The following is a 14,536-nucleotide window of genomic DNA, read 5'->3' on the forward strand; positions in this document are numbered from 1 at the left end:
CTGGACTCTGCGGAGGGAAAAGGGGCAAGGGCTGCACGTGTGGGGACCCTAGTGCGATGTCCCAGGCTTCCCAAGTTCCCAGTGCACTGAAACAAAGAATGGAGGAGCATCTGATTTAAAGACAGAGCTAGGGTTCCAGTCTAGGCTCTGCTACTCACCTTTGGGTGGCCGTGACCCTGAGGCCTCAGCTTCCCCCATTATTAAACAAGGAGGTGGCTAGATAACTTCTGAAGTCCCTTCCAGCTAGGACAGTCTAAGTTTTATGACTGTCCCCAGCTGGGCCCAGACAGTCTGCCTGCTGACCTCCCAGTGCAACCCTCCACTCTGGCCTGGCAGACTTCCCACAGCCTTGCTTTGTTCTTTCCTACCCTCTCGTGCTCAGCCTATCCAACGAGACTTTACTCATTTGCCTCAGAATCCCACAAAAACCTCATCTCTTCTAGGATGTCTAGCTTGATTACATGAGTATTATCTCCAAGCACCACTCCTTTCATACAGACAAGCTCTATTCTAACATACCATCAGTTTCCACTGTTTGTACTGGCCTAGAGGAAGAAGGAACTATCTTCTCTCCATTTTGGAGGCAGATTGGCCTTCCTGATAATAAATGGTTCAGACACAAGGCAAAGGCCGTTGATGTGTTCTGAGCATACTGCTGATGGTGGTAGGATGACCAGTCAGCCCATGAACATCTCATCAGCTGACCACAGACATGTTATTAGCTCAGTTGAGGTTTGCTGAGCCTTGCCCAGCCAAGTAGAATTTCCTAGCAGATCCAAAGATGCCCAATGAATAATAAATGGGTATTTTCTTAAAAGTCACTAAGTCTTGGGATGATCTGTTATGCAGCAAAAGCTAATGATGCAAATATAAAGCACATGCCCAGAAAGGACCCAAGCAGATGGAGCACATGCTGGGTTTTGTCATTACTGTAGGAACGATGCTCCATCATGGCGGTAGCTTTGCCATATTGCTACGGAGCTCAGAGACTTGAACACGATGGGCTCAGTACAGGGAAATGATTGATCCAGGAGAGCAAGCCCCTTGCAAAGTGGCAGGCACCCGAGCTAGAGCAGTCCAGCCACCTTCAGGACGTGGCACAACCTGTTTGCAGAGTCCAGGTGCAGGCACGTGCTCTTCTTCAATGCTCATACCAACCCTAGGGGCTGGCGTTCTGTCTCTGTCAACCCAGGGTTGGCATGGAATTTTAAGAGTTAGAACATTTTAAAGGTAGAAGAACATTTCTGGATCACATTCATGTAACAAATAGTTACCAAATGCTGACTACGGGCAGATACTGTTCTAGGCACTGGGAACACGGCAGTGTGCCTTCATGGAGCTTACCTTCCCATGTTCCCTAGAAAGACCTTGAAAGGGAGGAAGAAGGAATGGGGAGAGTGAACGTCCCTGCAGTGGTTTTAAATGTCTACAAATTCTTTGACACTCCTTTCTCCAAGAGGTGGGACTTAATTCCCCGCCACTGGAGTATGGGTTGTACTTAGCGACTCACTTCTTGCAGAGTGTAGCAGGAGTAATGGTGTGTGACTTCCAAGGATAGGTCATACGAGACACTGCAAGTTCCAACTAGTTCTCTCTCTTGGACCACCAACTCTGGGGAAGCCAGCTGCCACGTCATGAAGACACTCAAGCAGCCCTAGGGAGAGGCCCACACAGCCAGGAGCTGAGGCCTCCTGCCAACAGCCCCGTGAGTGAGCCGTCATAGATGTGGACCCTTTAGCCTCAGTCGAGCCTTCAGAGACAGCAGCCCTGCTGACATCTCCACTGAAACCTCACGCAAAGCCCTGAGCCCAGGCTCACCCAGCTAAGCAGCTTCAACTTCCTGACCCATACAAACTATGAGAGTGCAACTGTTTGTTGTCTGAGGCTGCTATGTATGGGGGTAATTTGTTACTCTGCAATAGATAATGAACACATTCCTTCTATCCTGCTGCTTCTCCAATTTGAATCCATCTTCCCTCCTTCACAGTCTTCATATACCAAATAATGGGGGAACAAAAGTCAGGATGTAATAAGACAGAGGACTCTGGGGAACGGAGCTCAGAGGAGAAGGCTCTCAGTGAACCTCTGTTGTACTGAAGTGGAAGAAACAAAAGCAGCAGCACCAAGCCTGCACTTTCTTTACCTTGAAGCCCAACCCCACGTTACTCTGTGATTCCTCTGGCTTCCCAGTCCCAGGTAGGGACTTTGCCGGGAGGTAGGAATTTGGGGGGTAGGGGTTAAAGGAGGTTGGCAGGTCATGCAGACTCACTTGAGCAGGATCTCATACTGGCCGGCATGCCAGGGCTGCACGTTCTTTAGGACCAGGGTGAACACGTCCTCATTCTGTAGCACCTCGAAGTGGCCAGTGTCTCTGGAGAGGGCTTTGCCGTCCCGGAGCCAGTGCACAGTGGGGAAGGGGTCCCCAGCTATGGCACAGGAGATGAGGACACTCTGGCCCAGGCAGGCTGTCACGGAGCGGGGCTTGCTGATGAACCAGGGCTGGGTGCCGTCCTGAGGCTCTGAAGTTAGCAAAGGATCGAGTTAGAGAGGGAGGCCTTTCAGCAGAGAGCATTCACTCAACTCTCCATGGCAGTGAAGGTCGGAAGACAGAGTGTTACCCAAAGAACAGCTTGTCCAGAAATCACTTTTATTGAACATACAGGTAGAGCACATCCTTCTCATGGCAAATCTGTCTTGGTTACTACTCACAGGATAATATTAACATGAATTAGTATATCCAAATCATGGGGAGGTTGTCCAGAAGGTACAGGGGCACTGGCATAGGTGCCAATGATCTGCATGACATGTGTATGATTAAGGGCTGTCACTTGCTTCATGCGTGCTTAATTTGTCTCTCCTCTTAAATATGGGTTCTCTAAAGGCTAGGACCATCATAGGCCGTAACTCATCTGTCACTGCCAAAGTGTTAGTGTGTTAGGAGATATCTCTCCCAGCACTCTCCACAGCTTGACACCAGTACCCCAGAGAGGGCAGGAGCTTCAGAAGGTAGGGAAGGGTGGCCCCACTCAGCCACAGCCTCAGATGTAGGATGGGGAGCTGCCACTGGGGCTGGGATGGGACCAAGGGAGCGTGGGGTCCGTGGTGGGGACAAAGTAGACTCACATGCTTTTCTCGCCTCCAAATCACCTTTGGAGAGACCATGGCAGCAAAGCCTCCCTGCCCCTGCCCCTGCCCCTGCCCGCCGCTGGTCAGCGGGTCAGCCTCACCTTGCACTGTGAGCATGGCCTGGGTGCGGACCTCTCCTGCGCTGTTCCAGGCTTCACAGGTGTAAGTGCCCGTGTCCTCCGGGAACACTTCCTGGATACAAAGGCTGTGCTGAGTGCCTCTCTGTTCAAAGTGGAAGTCCTCTGACTCCTGGATCTCATTCCCGTTGTGAAGCCAGATGACCTCAGGGGGTGGGTTCCCTGAACGGGGAGGAGAGGCAGGGGAGCTCGTCAGGGAGGTGCTTCCCTGGGCTGTGCAGCAACTCTACTTAATACTATGACGTTGTATTGCATACGTTTTCCCATCCATAACATATTCTAACCCTATCTATCTCAAAGGTTCACTGGGAGGATTAAATAAATTAATACCTTAGCAGCCCACAGAAACGATGACTAGAATAGCATCTGGCACAAAGAAAGTACTCAGTGCATGTTCATTGTAATTACTTAACAACAGATTTGGGGAAACCAGAAAGAATCCAGAAGTGAAAAATATTACCTCAGAGATAAAAGAGGAAACCTAGAAGAATGGTTTTTAAAATTAGAATTCAAACTGCTTGATAATGCTGAGTGGTAGCTGGATCAGTGGGTTCCACACTGTTTCCTGCTGTGCACACCTCACACCTTGTGTACATGCCCAGGCAACGCCATGGGGACTTCACAGAAACTCCCTTGTCAGTTTTCACCAAGGGAAAGCTCCCTTAGCGCTTCATTTTGCTACCATACAAATGTTGTCCAAGGGTGAAGATGGGTACCAGGCTTTCCCGATGGGTACCAGGCTTTCTAAACCCAGCTCATGGTGGAGAGCATTTTCACTTTTACTAGTCTACTTCCCCAGGTAGCTTCTAGCCATTTGTTTGGGCATAAAACAATGGCCACCTGTGAGGGTTTCCTCTGCAGAAAGAGCTGAGCCATTGCACTCTGCTTCCAGGGGAGCAAGTCCCCGGGAACGGCTGCTGAGGGAGGCTGTGTGGTATCAAGCCCTTTCAAGGACAGAGGAGACCATCATCTGTCTCTGATGGGGTAGCCAGCATGTGTCTGGAGGCCAGGTGCAGGGTACCTCTGATTTCTATCAACTCGAGGAGTATGTGCAGGGGAGGGGACCCAGCCTCTGCCTGCATTGTCCCGGGACTGCCTTCAGCAGGGAGCAGGGAGTTCATCCTAGGATCCCTAAAAGGGTGAGCCCATGGATTCTCTCCCAACTCATCTTTATCGCTTCTACAACTCAAAAGGAACTGAAAAACCAGAAAGGACCTCCAGGCTGTCGCGGGACTGATCAGAGGCCAGCATGAGCCTGCGTCAGTAAGTCTGTCCCAGGATATTCCACAGGCTTCGCTTGCCGGCTTCTAGCAAAAACAGTAAAATCTCTCACTGGGCTGTTCATCCCACACTCGTGTCACCCCATCCATTTGAGAAGGACCCCTGTTCTATCTTCTCACCCTAACATTTGAATAGAGCAACTGAGACTTACCTTCCAAGGGTTAGAAAGTTCTCACATCATCTGGTTTTGGACCTGTGTTCACAATCTTCCAGCTACATTGGCCATACTATGTTCTCAGTTAATCCCTCACCTCTCTAGCATGGCCATCTTTTTCCCTGGACCACTTAACCTCGAATCCAGAAAATCCAGCCCAGAGATAGCAGAAGAGAGGGACCAAGAGGCTCCACTTCTTTGGGCCCACTGACTGACAGTCCCAGGCTGCCTTTCTGGTAGACAGTGATCTGAGCGGGATGTCGGGAAGCAAAGCCCATGTTGCAACCATGCCCGTTTTCACGTATACCCCGGGGACAGAGATGCAGGGACAGACCTGACACCTGGACTGTCATGGTGACCTGGCTCCCATCCATGACTCTGAGATCAGAGAGGCCTTGCAGGAAGAGGGGTGCAACGGGCTTGCTGGAGGCCGTGGGCAGGAGGTACTCACTCTTCTCGTCACTCTTCTTTTCTGCGTGGCAAAAGAATGTGGGGTGAACAGTCACTCATTCATTCCGCAGACACAGACGAAATGAGCACTCAGCACATGAATGTGTTGGGGCTCAAGTTCCCACCAGAAACTGACCGCTGCCAGATAAGGAGCTCAGGAGGCCCTGGAGATGCCTAGGAACAAGGCGTGCCCATTTCCCTGTGTGGTACGACAGTGCTCTTGCCTCACAGCAGGAAAGGATGAGGCCTCTGTAAGGCCATGTCCAACCTAGGCTCTGGCTCCCCAGGAGCACTTCCAGGGGATGGAGGCTGGGAGTGGCGGAGCCAAAACTTGGCATCTTATGAGACTTTTTTTCCCCTTAAATTGTATTTACTCTTTTGAATAAGTGATACATTCATATAACATAAAATTCAAAAGGTACAAAGGGTATGTGTACAGTCTCCCTTCAACCCCTGTCCTCTGGCCAAATGTCTCTCCCCAGAGGCAACCGATTTTCAGTTCCTTGTTCACCTTGCCAAAGATGGTCCATGCGTATAACGCACAATAGCATATCGGTATACTCTTTAATTTTTCTTCTCTTAAAAAAAATGATAGCACACTATACACAGTGATTGGCATCTTGCTTTTTCATCTAACAATACGGCTATGCTTCAGTATCTGCAGGGTACTGGTACCAGGGCCCCTTGCAGACACCAAAATCTGCAGATGCTCCAGTCCCTTATATAAAATGCACAAAACCTAAAATCCTCCTGTACACTTTAAATCATCTCTAGATTACTTATAATACCTAATACAATGTAAATGCTATGTAAAGAGTTGCCAGTGCGGCAAATTCAAGTTTCCCTTTTTGAAACTTTCTGGAATTCTTTTTCTCGAATATTTTTGATATGTGGTTAGTTGAATCCGCAGATGCAGAGCCCATGAGGGCTGACTCTATATCTTGATGTTTCTCATAAAACAGAACTGGAGAGCTTCCTCATTGTTTTCTATGACTGCATGATGCTCCTTTACCATCTCCTGAGATTTTAAGCACCTCAGGAAAGTCAAAGATGCTACATAATTAGAATAACTAAAATTAAAGACTGATCAACCTAAGTACTGGGGTCTGGCAAGGATGTGGGGCAACTAGAACTCTCCTACACTGCTGGTGCGAGTGTAAAATAGTACAGAGCCTTTTAAAAGCAGTTTGGCGGGCTTCCCTGGTGGCGCAGTGGTTGAGAGTCTGCCTGCCGATGCAGGGGACACGGGTTCGTGCCCTGGTCCGGGAAGATCCCACATGCTGCGGAGTGGCTGGGCCCGTGAGCCATGGCCGCTGAGCCTGCGTGTCCGGAGCCTGTGCTCCGCAACGGGAGAGGCCACAGCAGTGAGAGGCCCGCGTACCGCAAAAAAACCCCCAAAAAAACAGTTTGGCAGTTTCTTAAAAAGTTAAACATACATTTAGCATATGAGCCATTCATTCTACTCCTGGGTGTTTACACAAGAGAAATGAAAGCATATATCCATACAAAGAGTTGCACACAAACATTCATAGCGGTTTTATTCCTAACGGCCCCAAACTGGAAACAACTCAAATATTCCATCAACAAGTGAATGAATAAACAAATTATGATATATCCGTACAATGGAATACTGCTCAGCACTAATGAGAGACACTACGACAGGGACAAATCTCACAAAAATTACACTGCATGAAAGAAGCCAGGCGAAGAAAGAGTACCTAATGGATGATTCCATTTACATAAAATTCTAGAAAATGCAAAATATAGTGACAGAAAGGTTGCTTGGGGCAGGCGTTGTGGGGAAGGATTGTAAAGGGAAACAAGGAAGCATTTGGGGGTGATGGAGATGTTCATTTTTAAAAATTGTGGTGAAGGTTTCATGGGTGAAGCCTTCAAATTAAACACCATAAATATATACAGTTTGTTGTACAACCAAAACGGGGAGGGGGTGGTGGTGGCGGAATCTCTCTCTGGGAGGGGGAAGGAGTGCACCGGCTAGACAAAGACAAAAACTAGAACAGCTCTCTGGGTTCAGGGCTGGCCTACTCACTCCCACTCCATTCGCTGGGGAGATGGGTTAACAAATAGGCTTTCCATTATTCTTAGAGTCCTCCCTGCGCCGGGCTCTGACCTGCCTCGTGTGAGCCGCACAGGGGAAGGAGCCGTAAGGTTAGGTTGGGCTGGTGTCTCTTTCCCACACAGGATGGCCCTCGTGCAGGGCAAGCTCCCAGCTGCCCCGTCTCTGATCCTGCCCTTCGTCCTGTGAGCCAGGTGGCTTTGACCTTCAATAACTCTTTGTTAGCCTTCTTATTTTTGTCTTTGGGGGAGGGGGGCAGGGGTAGGGACCAAGAAGGCTATGGTATCTCTAAGTTAAACTCTAAGTTTGGGGGAAGAGGGACTGTGGTATTTTGAGTTCTTTTTAGCACAGGGCCACACGTACCAGACCTTCTCCTGGAAGCCTGCAGCCATGAGGACACATTTCCAGGGTGCTTTCCATACCTGGGAAAGGCCTAACTCCAAACTGGCCACTTGATTTTTATCTGCTGGCACTGAAGAACAAAATATGGTGCACTGCAGAGCACACCCAGCACGGCTTCTGTGAATGAGGGTGAGAGAGGCTGGGGAGACCAGGTAGGTAGGAGGACAATTTCCCCGTGCCGTGTGAAGGGAGTGGAGCCAGAGTGCAAGGGAAGACAGGGCCTATGACCAGAGGATGGGCTCTCAGAGTCATCCTGTCTCAGCCCCTGGCATCACTGCCTTTGACAGGGGGCAGCCTGGCAGCCTTGGCCTTGTTAGAAGGCCCCGGGAGTGGGCTCCGGGGGCCCAATATTGGAAATGCAGAGATCTCCTTTCTCTGACTGAGTGGCAGTAGCCAGGGAAGCAGGCTGCCTCAGGAGAGTTGAGGAATTTCCTGTCTTGCACAGACTGAGAAGGCTCGAGGACAAAATGTTTTTGCCTGTCCAGGGCCCTCCCTGTTCCTGCCTCTCTGCTGTCTCAGCCAGAGTCCCCAGCTTCGCAGAGCTCCCTGCAGACGGGCTCTTATTCCTAGGTGCTGTGGAAACATCAAAAACTCCAGCTCCCTTTCCTTCAAGCCAGTGCAGCTCCTCTTTGACCCCCACCGTCTCCTGGGTCTTTCTACTGCCCAGTTTTCTGGCCTGGGGCTTTGGCAAAACCAGGCCACCCTACGGGTCTCGGCCAGTGGGGACTAAATGCCTATCTATAGCTCCCTGTCCTGAGAGACTGGCCTGGGCACTGACTCCCAGGTGGCAGCTCACTGGTTCTCTGAAAGTCACTGAAATGTAGGATCTGAAGCTGGGTCCTGGTCTTGGGCAAGTCACTGCCTCTCTCAGAAGCTCGACTTCTTCGTCTGTATTTAGGGTAATAATAGTATCATCACAGGACCTGGGGGTTTGAAAGAGATAATCTGTGAAAATACTTTGTCCGGCCATCCAGCATCAATAGTCGCAAGTGTGTGAGGCTGGCACGAGAGCTGACTCACACCTCCCCGCTTGGGCGCAATTAGCTGGTGGGTTTACCAGCGAAAGAAGAACAAACAGAGCCTGGACCCTCACCCCAGGATTACAGACTCATTTTGATGTAACCTAAGGGAAATACTGTTAGGAATACAAATGTGTTGCTTAAAAATATCATGGATATATCTAAAGTAAATCTAAAGCAATTTGAGAACAAAATTTCACTGCATTCCCTCAGAGAGAGACGAGAGAGAGTGCCTGAATCTGTGGGAACTGCCCCTGGTAGGCATTTAGTTCCAATGTCACCGATCGCCTCTGACCCTGTTCTTGCCCCCCCCCCAAAGCCCCACTGTAAGGAGAGAAGGGGGAAGTGACTGGGAGGAAACGTGCAGAATGAACCTATTCTCAGACCTGCCGTTCAGGGTCACATGGGACTAGAGCTACGGTGAATCGGGCTAGTGGGTGGCTGAGTCATCCCCAGCATTCAACCTCCCCAGAATCTTCACAGAGTGAGAAAACCAACCCCCTACAACTATACTCTGCTCTGGGGTCCAGGAGCCAACAAGGATGTCAGTTTTGAGACAAGCAGCTTCCTCTAGGTGACCTGAGAGAAGCATCCCTAACTTGAATCCTGAAACCCCAGTCCTAACCCCACCGCCCCACTTTACTGGTAGTGAGGCCAGGACGTGCTCAGGTGAAGGGAGTTGCCCAAGGTCCCAGAGCCTGTGACAGGCAGACCTAGAGCTCACCCCAGGTCTCCTGACTGCAAGGCCAAGGTGTTCTGGAGGTTGTCTCTTCCAAGGGAGCCAGCCACCTCCCGTGATGCCCATGCTGAACTCCCCATGAGGGCAAATGTCCTATGCTGACCCCCATTCTTGATCCTTGACAAGGCAGAAAGCTAACGCAGAGCAGGGAAAGCCGGGGAAAAGGGCAAGGCGTGTGTATGTCATTTAATTCCAAAGCCACACACAACTTCTTCTCGCTCATCTGTGGCTGACTGACCACGTATCAGTTTATGCTCACTCTTGTGTGGACTTAGATAAAACAAGAAGAGACAGATGGAGACAGGTGCTGTGAACTCACAGCCTGAGCTGCGTGATCTGAAGCAAGTTCCCCATCCTAAGTCTCAGTGTTCTCTCCTCTAAACGGATAAGAACACTACAGTTATCATTGGTTACTGACAATCATGCAACAGTGATAAGGGTAATGCACACATCGTCAGTGTAATGCATGACAAATACTGCAGGGTTTTCAGATGATTCAAAGAAATAACTCCCATAAAACGGCTGCAAGAATATCTGACACATAGTAACTACAGGAATAAACGTTCTGTGCTTTTCCTAACCCAACTGACTGTTTTTGGTTGAGCAAACTCAACCTGACAATAACTACGATGAGAAAAGTCTCCCAAATCTGGACATTCACATTTAATCAGGCAGAGATCTGAAAGGTCTCAGCTTCCATTGAGATAACATTATAATAATTCCTTACAAAGTTTAGCACCTCACCATTCTAAAGGATTCTAAAGGATGTCTGCAGCTCTCAGTTTATCCTCAACACCCCCTGAAGTAGGGAAGATTATGCCCTCATTTTACAGCAGAAAGAGCTGAGGCTCAAATTGGAGAAGGAACTGTTAAAGCAAATAAAGTTGAATCCATCCCCTCAAACCATATATAAGTGGATTAAAGATAACATCTCTCCCAAACTTCATGTAGAGAAAGGATTTGTGCACATCTTAATGACTAGCTTCTTATAGTACATTTCTAGTGAAGTAAACCCACCCAGTGATGAAACAGATTCTTCTTCTGCTCCTTCCGAAAAACAACTGCTTCTTTCCTTCAAGCCAGTAATGCAGAAATTCCTTCATGATCACGCTGATCTACAAGTTAGTGCCCTCTCTGCTCTTCAGGTGCACTGCTACGATAGCAACTTCCCGAAAGGCATGTTACTCCTCTTTTTTGTTCACTTCTATGACATGGAGATTATTGAAGAAGAAGCTTTCTTGGCTTGGAAAGAAGATAGAACCCAAGAGTTTCCAGGGAAAGGCAAGGCTTTGTTCCAGGTGAATCAGTGGCTAACCTGGCTAGAAACTGCTGATGAAGAAGAATCAGAAGAAGCTGACTATAAAGGAACCAGCCAAAGCCTTAAATTGTGGAAAACATACTGTGGCTATGAGGTAACTGCATTTGACCTAACCACTGTGAAAATTCATTCTGCTGTAAAGTTTTCACAGTATTTAAAGCAGAAGCATGTCAGTTAGGATTTCCTTCTGCATAAGGTTTTTTTGTAGTGTAATGTCTTAATCATAGTCTACCAACAAATATTTTAGGAGTATCTTTAATGTTTAGATAGTATATTAAATGCAGCATGCAATATTACATCATAAGTTCTCAAGCAGAGGCAGTCTATTGCAAAGACCTTTGCTGCCAGTTATCATAGGCTGTTTTAAGTTAGAAAACTGAAGAGCAACACTGAATACGGTAGAAATGCACTTTGCTCAGTAATACTTGAGTTGTTGCAATATTTGATTATCCATTTGGTTGTTACAGAAAAATTCTTAACTGTAATTGATGGTTGCTGCCGTAAGAGTATATTGCCTGTATTTCTACCTCTAGTAACGGGCTTTATGTGCTAGGTTTTAATATCCTCGAGCCTGGGCAAGTGCACGAGTCTTTTAAAAGAAACATGGTTTACTTGCACAAAACGGATCAGTTTTGAGAGATCGTAAATGCCCTTGAAGTGGTCTTCGTGGGTATGAAACAAATTGTGAGAATTTGAATTGGTCCCTCTTATTATAGTATTGAAATTAAGTCTACTTAATTTGTCAAGTCATGTTCATGCCCTGATTTTATATACTTCCTTCAGAGAAGGAAGCTGGTCTGTCCTAAGAGCTGACATGACCAACGGAGTCCTGGTCTAGATGCTTCCCTTCCTGTCCTGAGAACAAAGGCCAGTTGCCTAGATTCCACTGGGAGCTTTCTGTCACTGTGCTCACACCCAGAGTCGCCGATTCTCCTAGAGATGTCTCTTCTAGGGTTGTGCTTTAGCTGTCACCTGGCACAGTCCTGGTTTGAGGCGGGGAAGGCGGGCCAGGGTCTGAGGTGAGAGGGCCCCAGTGGCCATGGAGCCTCAGGGAACCTGAGCCTCCTTCATTTGGGGAAGGCAGGCACTGGCCATGGCACACCAATAGCAAGGGAGGGGTCCCTGGGACCCTATGACAGACTTGCTACCCAGCTCAAATGGGGCCAGACTAGATAGACCCCAGGGCTTCCCCACACTTGTGCTTCCTCTGCTTTGCTGAGACCAACCCCAGAGGGGCCCTTCTTTCTGGAATAAAGGATGGGCCAAGCCTCCTCGATTTACTGATCTGAAGTGGACTTATCTGTTGCTCTGGTACTTGATCAATTGGCCAGTGGCTCTCCACTCACTCACTGACTTACTCTGCTGTTAAACTTAGCAGCCAGGTACTGGGGGCTCTGTTCCATTTTGAGAGAAAGGAAAAGGACCCGGCCTGTCCTCCAGTGGGAAAGACAAGAACTAAGATTAAGAATGCTGGGACTTCCCTCGTGGTGCAGTGGTTAAGAATTGTCTGCCAATGCAGGGGACACGGGTTCGAGCCCCGGTCCGGGAAGATCCCACATGCCGCGGAGCAACTAAGCCCATGCGCCACAACTACTGAGCCTGCGCTCTAGAGCCCACATGCCACAGCTACTGAAGCCCGCGTGCCTAGAGCCCGTGCTCCGCAACAAGAGAAGCCACCGCAAGAAGCCCCCGCACTGCAACGAAGAGTAGCCTCTGCTCGCCACAACTAGAGAAAGCCCGTGCACAGCAATGAAGACCCAACGTAGCCAAAAATAAATAGATAAACTAAAAAAAAAAAGAATGCTTATAAGCAGTTTATTGACAAGTAAAAATGATGCCACACAGACTAAGCTGTAGCAAGACTTAAGGAAGGGAAAGAGGAGCGAGAGGAGAGAAGAGAGGGCGGGAGAAAGAAGGAACATGGAAGAGGGACTGAGGGAAAAGGAAGGAGAGAGATGGGGGGGAGCACTGCTTTCTGACCCTACAGACCCTCCGAATTTTCCCTCCTTGGCCATGATTGCCCTGTTTTGACTCATCAGAAACTGTTTTTGAAGACAGTTCCTAGTCATGAACTTAAGCATAAAATTCTTGCTCTGGGGAAGCAAAAGTATCAAACAAATGATTTCTCAGGGTCCCAGAGCAGCAAAGTAGAAGGCGGATGGGCTGAGGCAGCTGGAGGCCTAGAGCTGCTGCCTATTAGCTGGGTTATTGTGACTTGACCTCTGAGCATCGATTTTCTTCATCTGTAAAGCAGAGTTAATTCAAAAGTGGAAAGTGGAGTTGTTATGGGAATTAAATAAGACCCCACCAGGTTTTCTAACTGATTAGATTTTGTCTATCAAAACAATGTTCCTCATTAGAAAAGCTAATTGATAGTGGTCTTGTTTCAACACTTATAGGAACTGGTATTAACCCAATACTAGATTTTGAAAAGCTCTTATCTAGAGGAAGTTAAGTACCCACACAACAGGTGCTATTTGTTACCTTTCTCATGAATTCGCATACAATAACCGGTATAACCCTGCTCCTCAAACCTGGAGACACGAGTGAGGGCTTTGGCTTCTCTTGGGCTTGAAATTAAGAAGCCCCTACAGCCTTTGTCCCAGTGCTGGTGTGACGGCAGTGTCTCCCTCTATACTGCAGTCATTCTCCTGTTCTTCCCGTCTGGGTCCTTCCTCTCTTTCTATGGGTTTAGCAAGAAAAACAATTCTGAATTTCTCCTTAGAAATTTTCTCTTGGAAGTTTTCTCCACCTGTCAACTTTTACTAGCCCACACGCTGCTCTCTAAAGCGCCCCCATGGTTATGGATCTGAATTTGCATACACATTGAGTAGTTTGCCTTGAAAATGGCCCTTAGCAGGCTCCCAGCTCACTCAAAACTTGTGTCAGATTAAAACAAAAAATTATAGAATGTTACCTTTCAAGTGTTTAAACAGATGACACAAATATGGAACAGAGACAGAATACCCTACCGTCTTAAGAGCTCCTGAAACCGTGTACAAGTCCCTGGGTCCTTGCCATGTTGTAACAAAAACAGAAATGAAGTTTTTCCTCTCTTGATAACAAGGAAAATAAAGGGAACAGTGAACAGGTGAGAGAAGAAAGATAAACTGACCTGAAAGAATTAATGGATCCTAGTTTTACTTTAACTGTTACTAATCTGTAGTGTCTGTAACTAGATTTGTCCTTCAAAAGCTAACCTCTAAGGCTCTCTGACATTATGTGAATTACATCCTGCACCTCTCACGCCCTAATTCCCTGTGAATTACATCCTGCCCCTAACACTCTCTGATCCTGTGTGAATTACATCCTGCACCTGGTGTTTATACTCCCTGAACTCTCTTGTAGCAAATCACCCCTTGTAGCATTCTGCATTTCAGAAAGGTGTGGGCCAGTAACTCAGACACAACAGACTGAGCTGCTGCAGGCAATTACCAGGCTGCCTGACACCAGCTGTGACTGTTTTGAAATAATCCAAGACGAAAAATGCAAGACCTTCATTACTTTGATCCTTATCACCTACCCCAGACTGTGAGCTCCACCTATAAGACCTCTTCTGATTCCTGGGGGTGGGGCGCACAGTTCTTGAGGTGCTAGCCTACTCTTTGCCTGGCAACAAATAAAGCTTCTCTATTTCTTTTCCTCCGAAACTGTCTCCATATTTCCGTTTGGCATTGATGCACAGAGAGCCAAGATTTTTGGCATCACTCCCCAGGGCTTCCCACCTGGGGAGGGACCACTGCCTGTCACAGCTTTTACTAAGTCCTGCTGTCAGAGCCTCAGGCCCGGTCTCTCAGAATCTTCCCTGCTCTGACACCAGCGTCCCTGGACCC

At 48.1% G+C, this 14,536-nt stretch overlaps 1 protein-coding gene across 8 annotated transcripts in view; it reads right to left on the minus strand.

The window, feature by feature from the left end:
• Window positions 1-14,536, minus strand: part of MYLK (myosin light chain kinase) — a 270,323-nt gene that overhangs the window by 84,700 nt on the left and 171,087 nt on the right. For all 8 annotated transcript variants that reach the window (XM_029214527.1, XM_029214523.1, XM_029214524.1 and 5 more), the window contains 3 exons: window positions 5,033-5,170; window positions 3,228-3,425; window positions 2,270-2,519 (listed from right to left, as the gene is read on the minus strand). In XM_029214527.1, the coding sequence (XP_029070360.1) occupies window positions 2,270-2,519; window positions 3,228-3,425; window positions 5,033-5,170 (586 nt within the window). The remainder of the gene's footprint in view (window positions 1-2,269; window positions 2,520-3,227; window positions 3,426-5,032; window positions 5,171-14,536) is intronic.

This window comes from Monodon monoceros, unplaced genomic scaffold (genome assembly GCF_005190385.1).
Source record: "Monodon monoceros isolate NGI ecotype Baffin Bay Population unplaced genomic scaffold, NGI_Narwhal_1 Super_Scaffold_11, whole genome shotgun sequence".
NCBI classification, from domain to species: Eukaryota; Metazoa; Chordata; class Mammalia; order Artiodactyla; family Monodontidae; genus Monodon; species Monodon monoceros.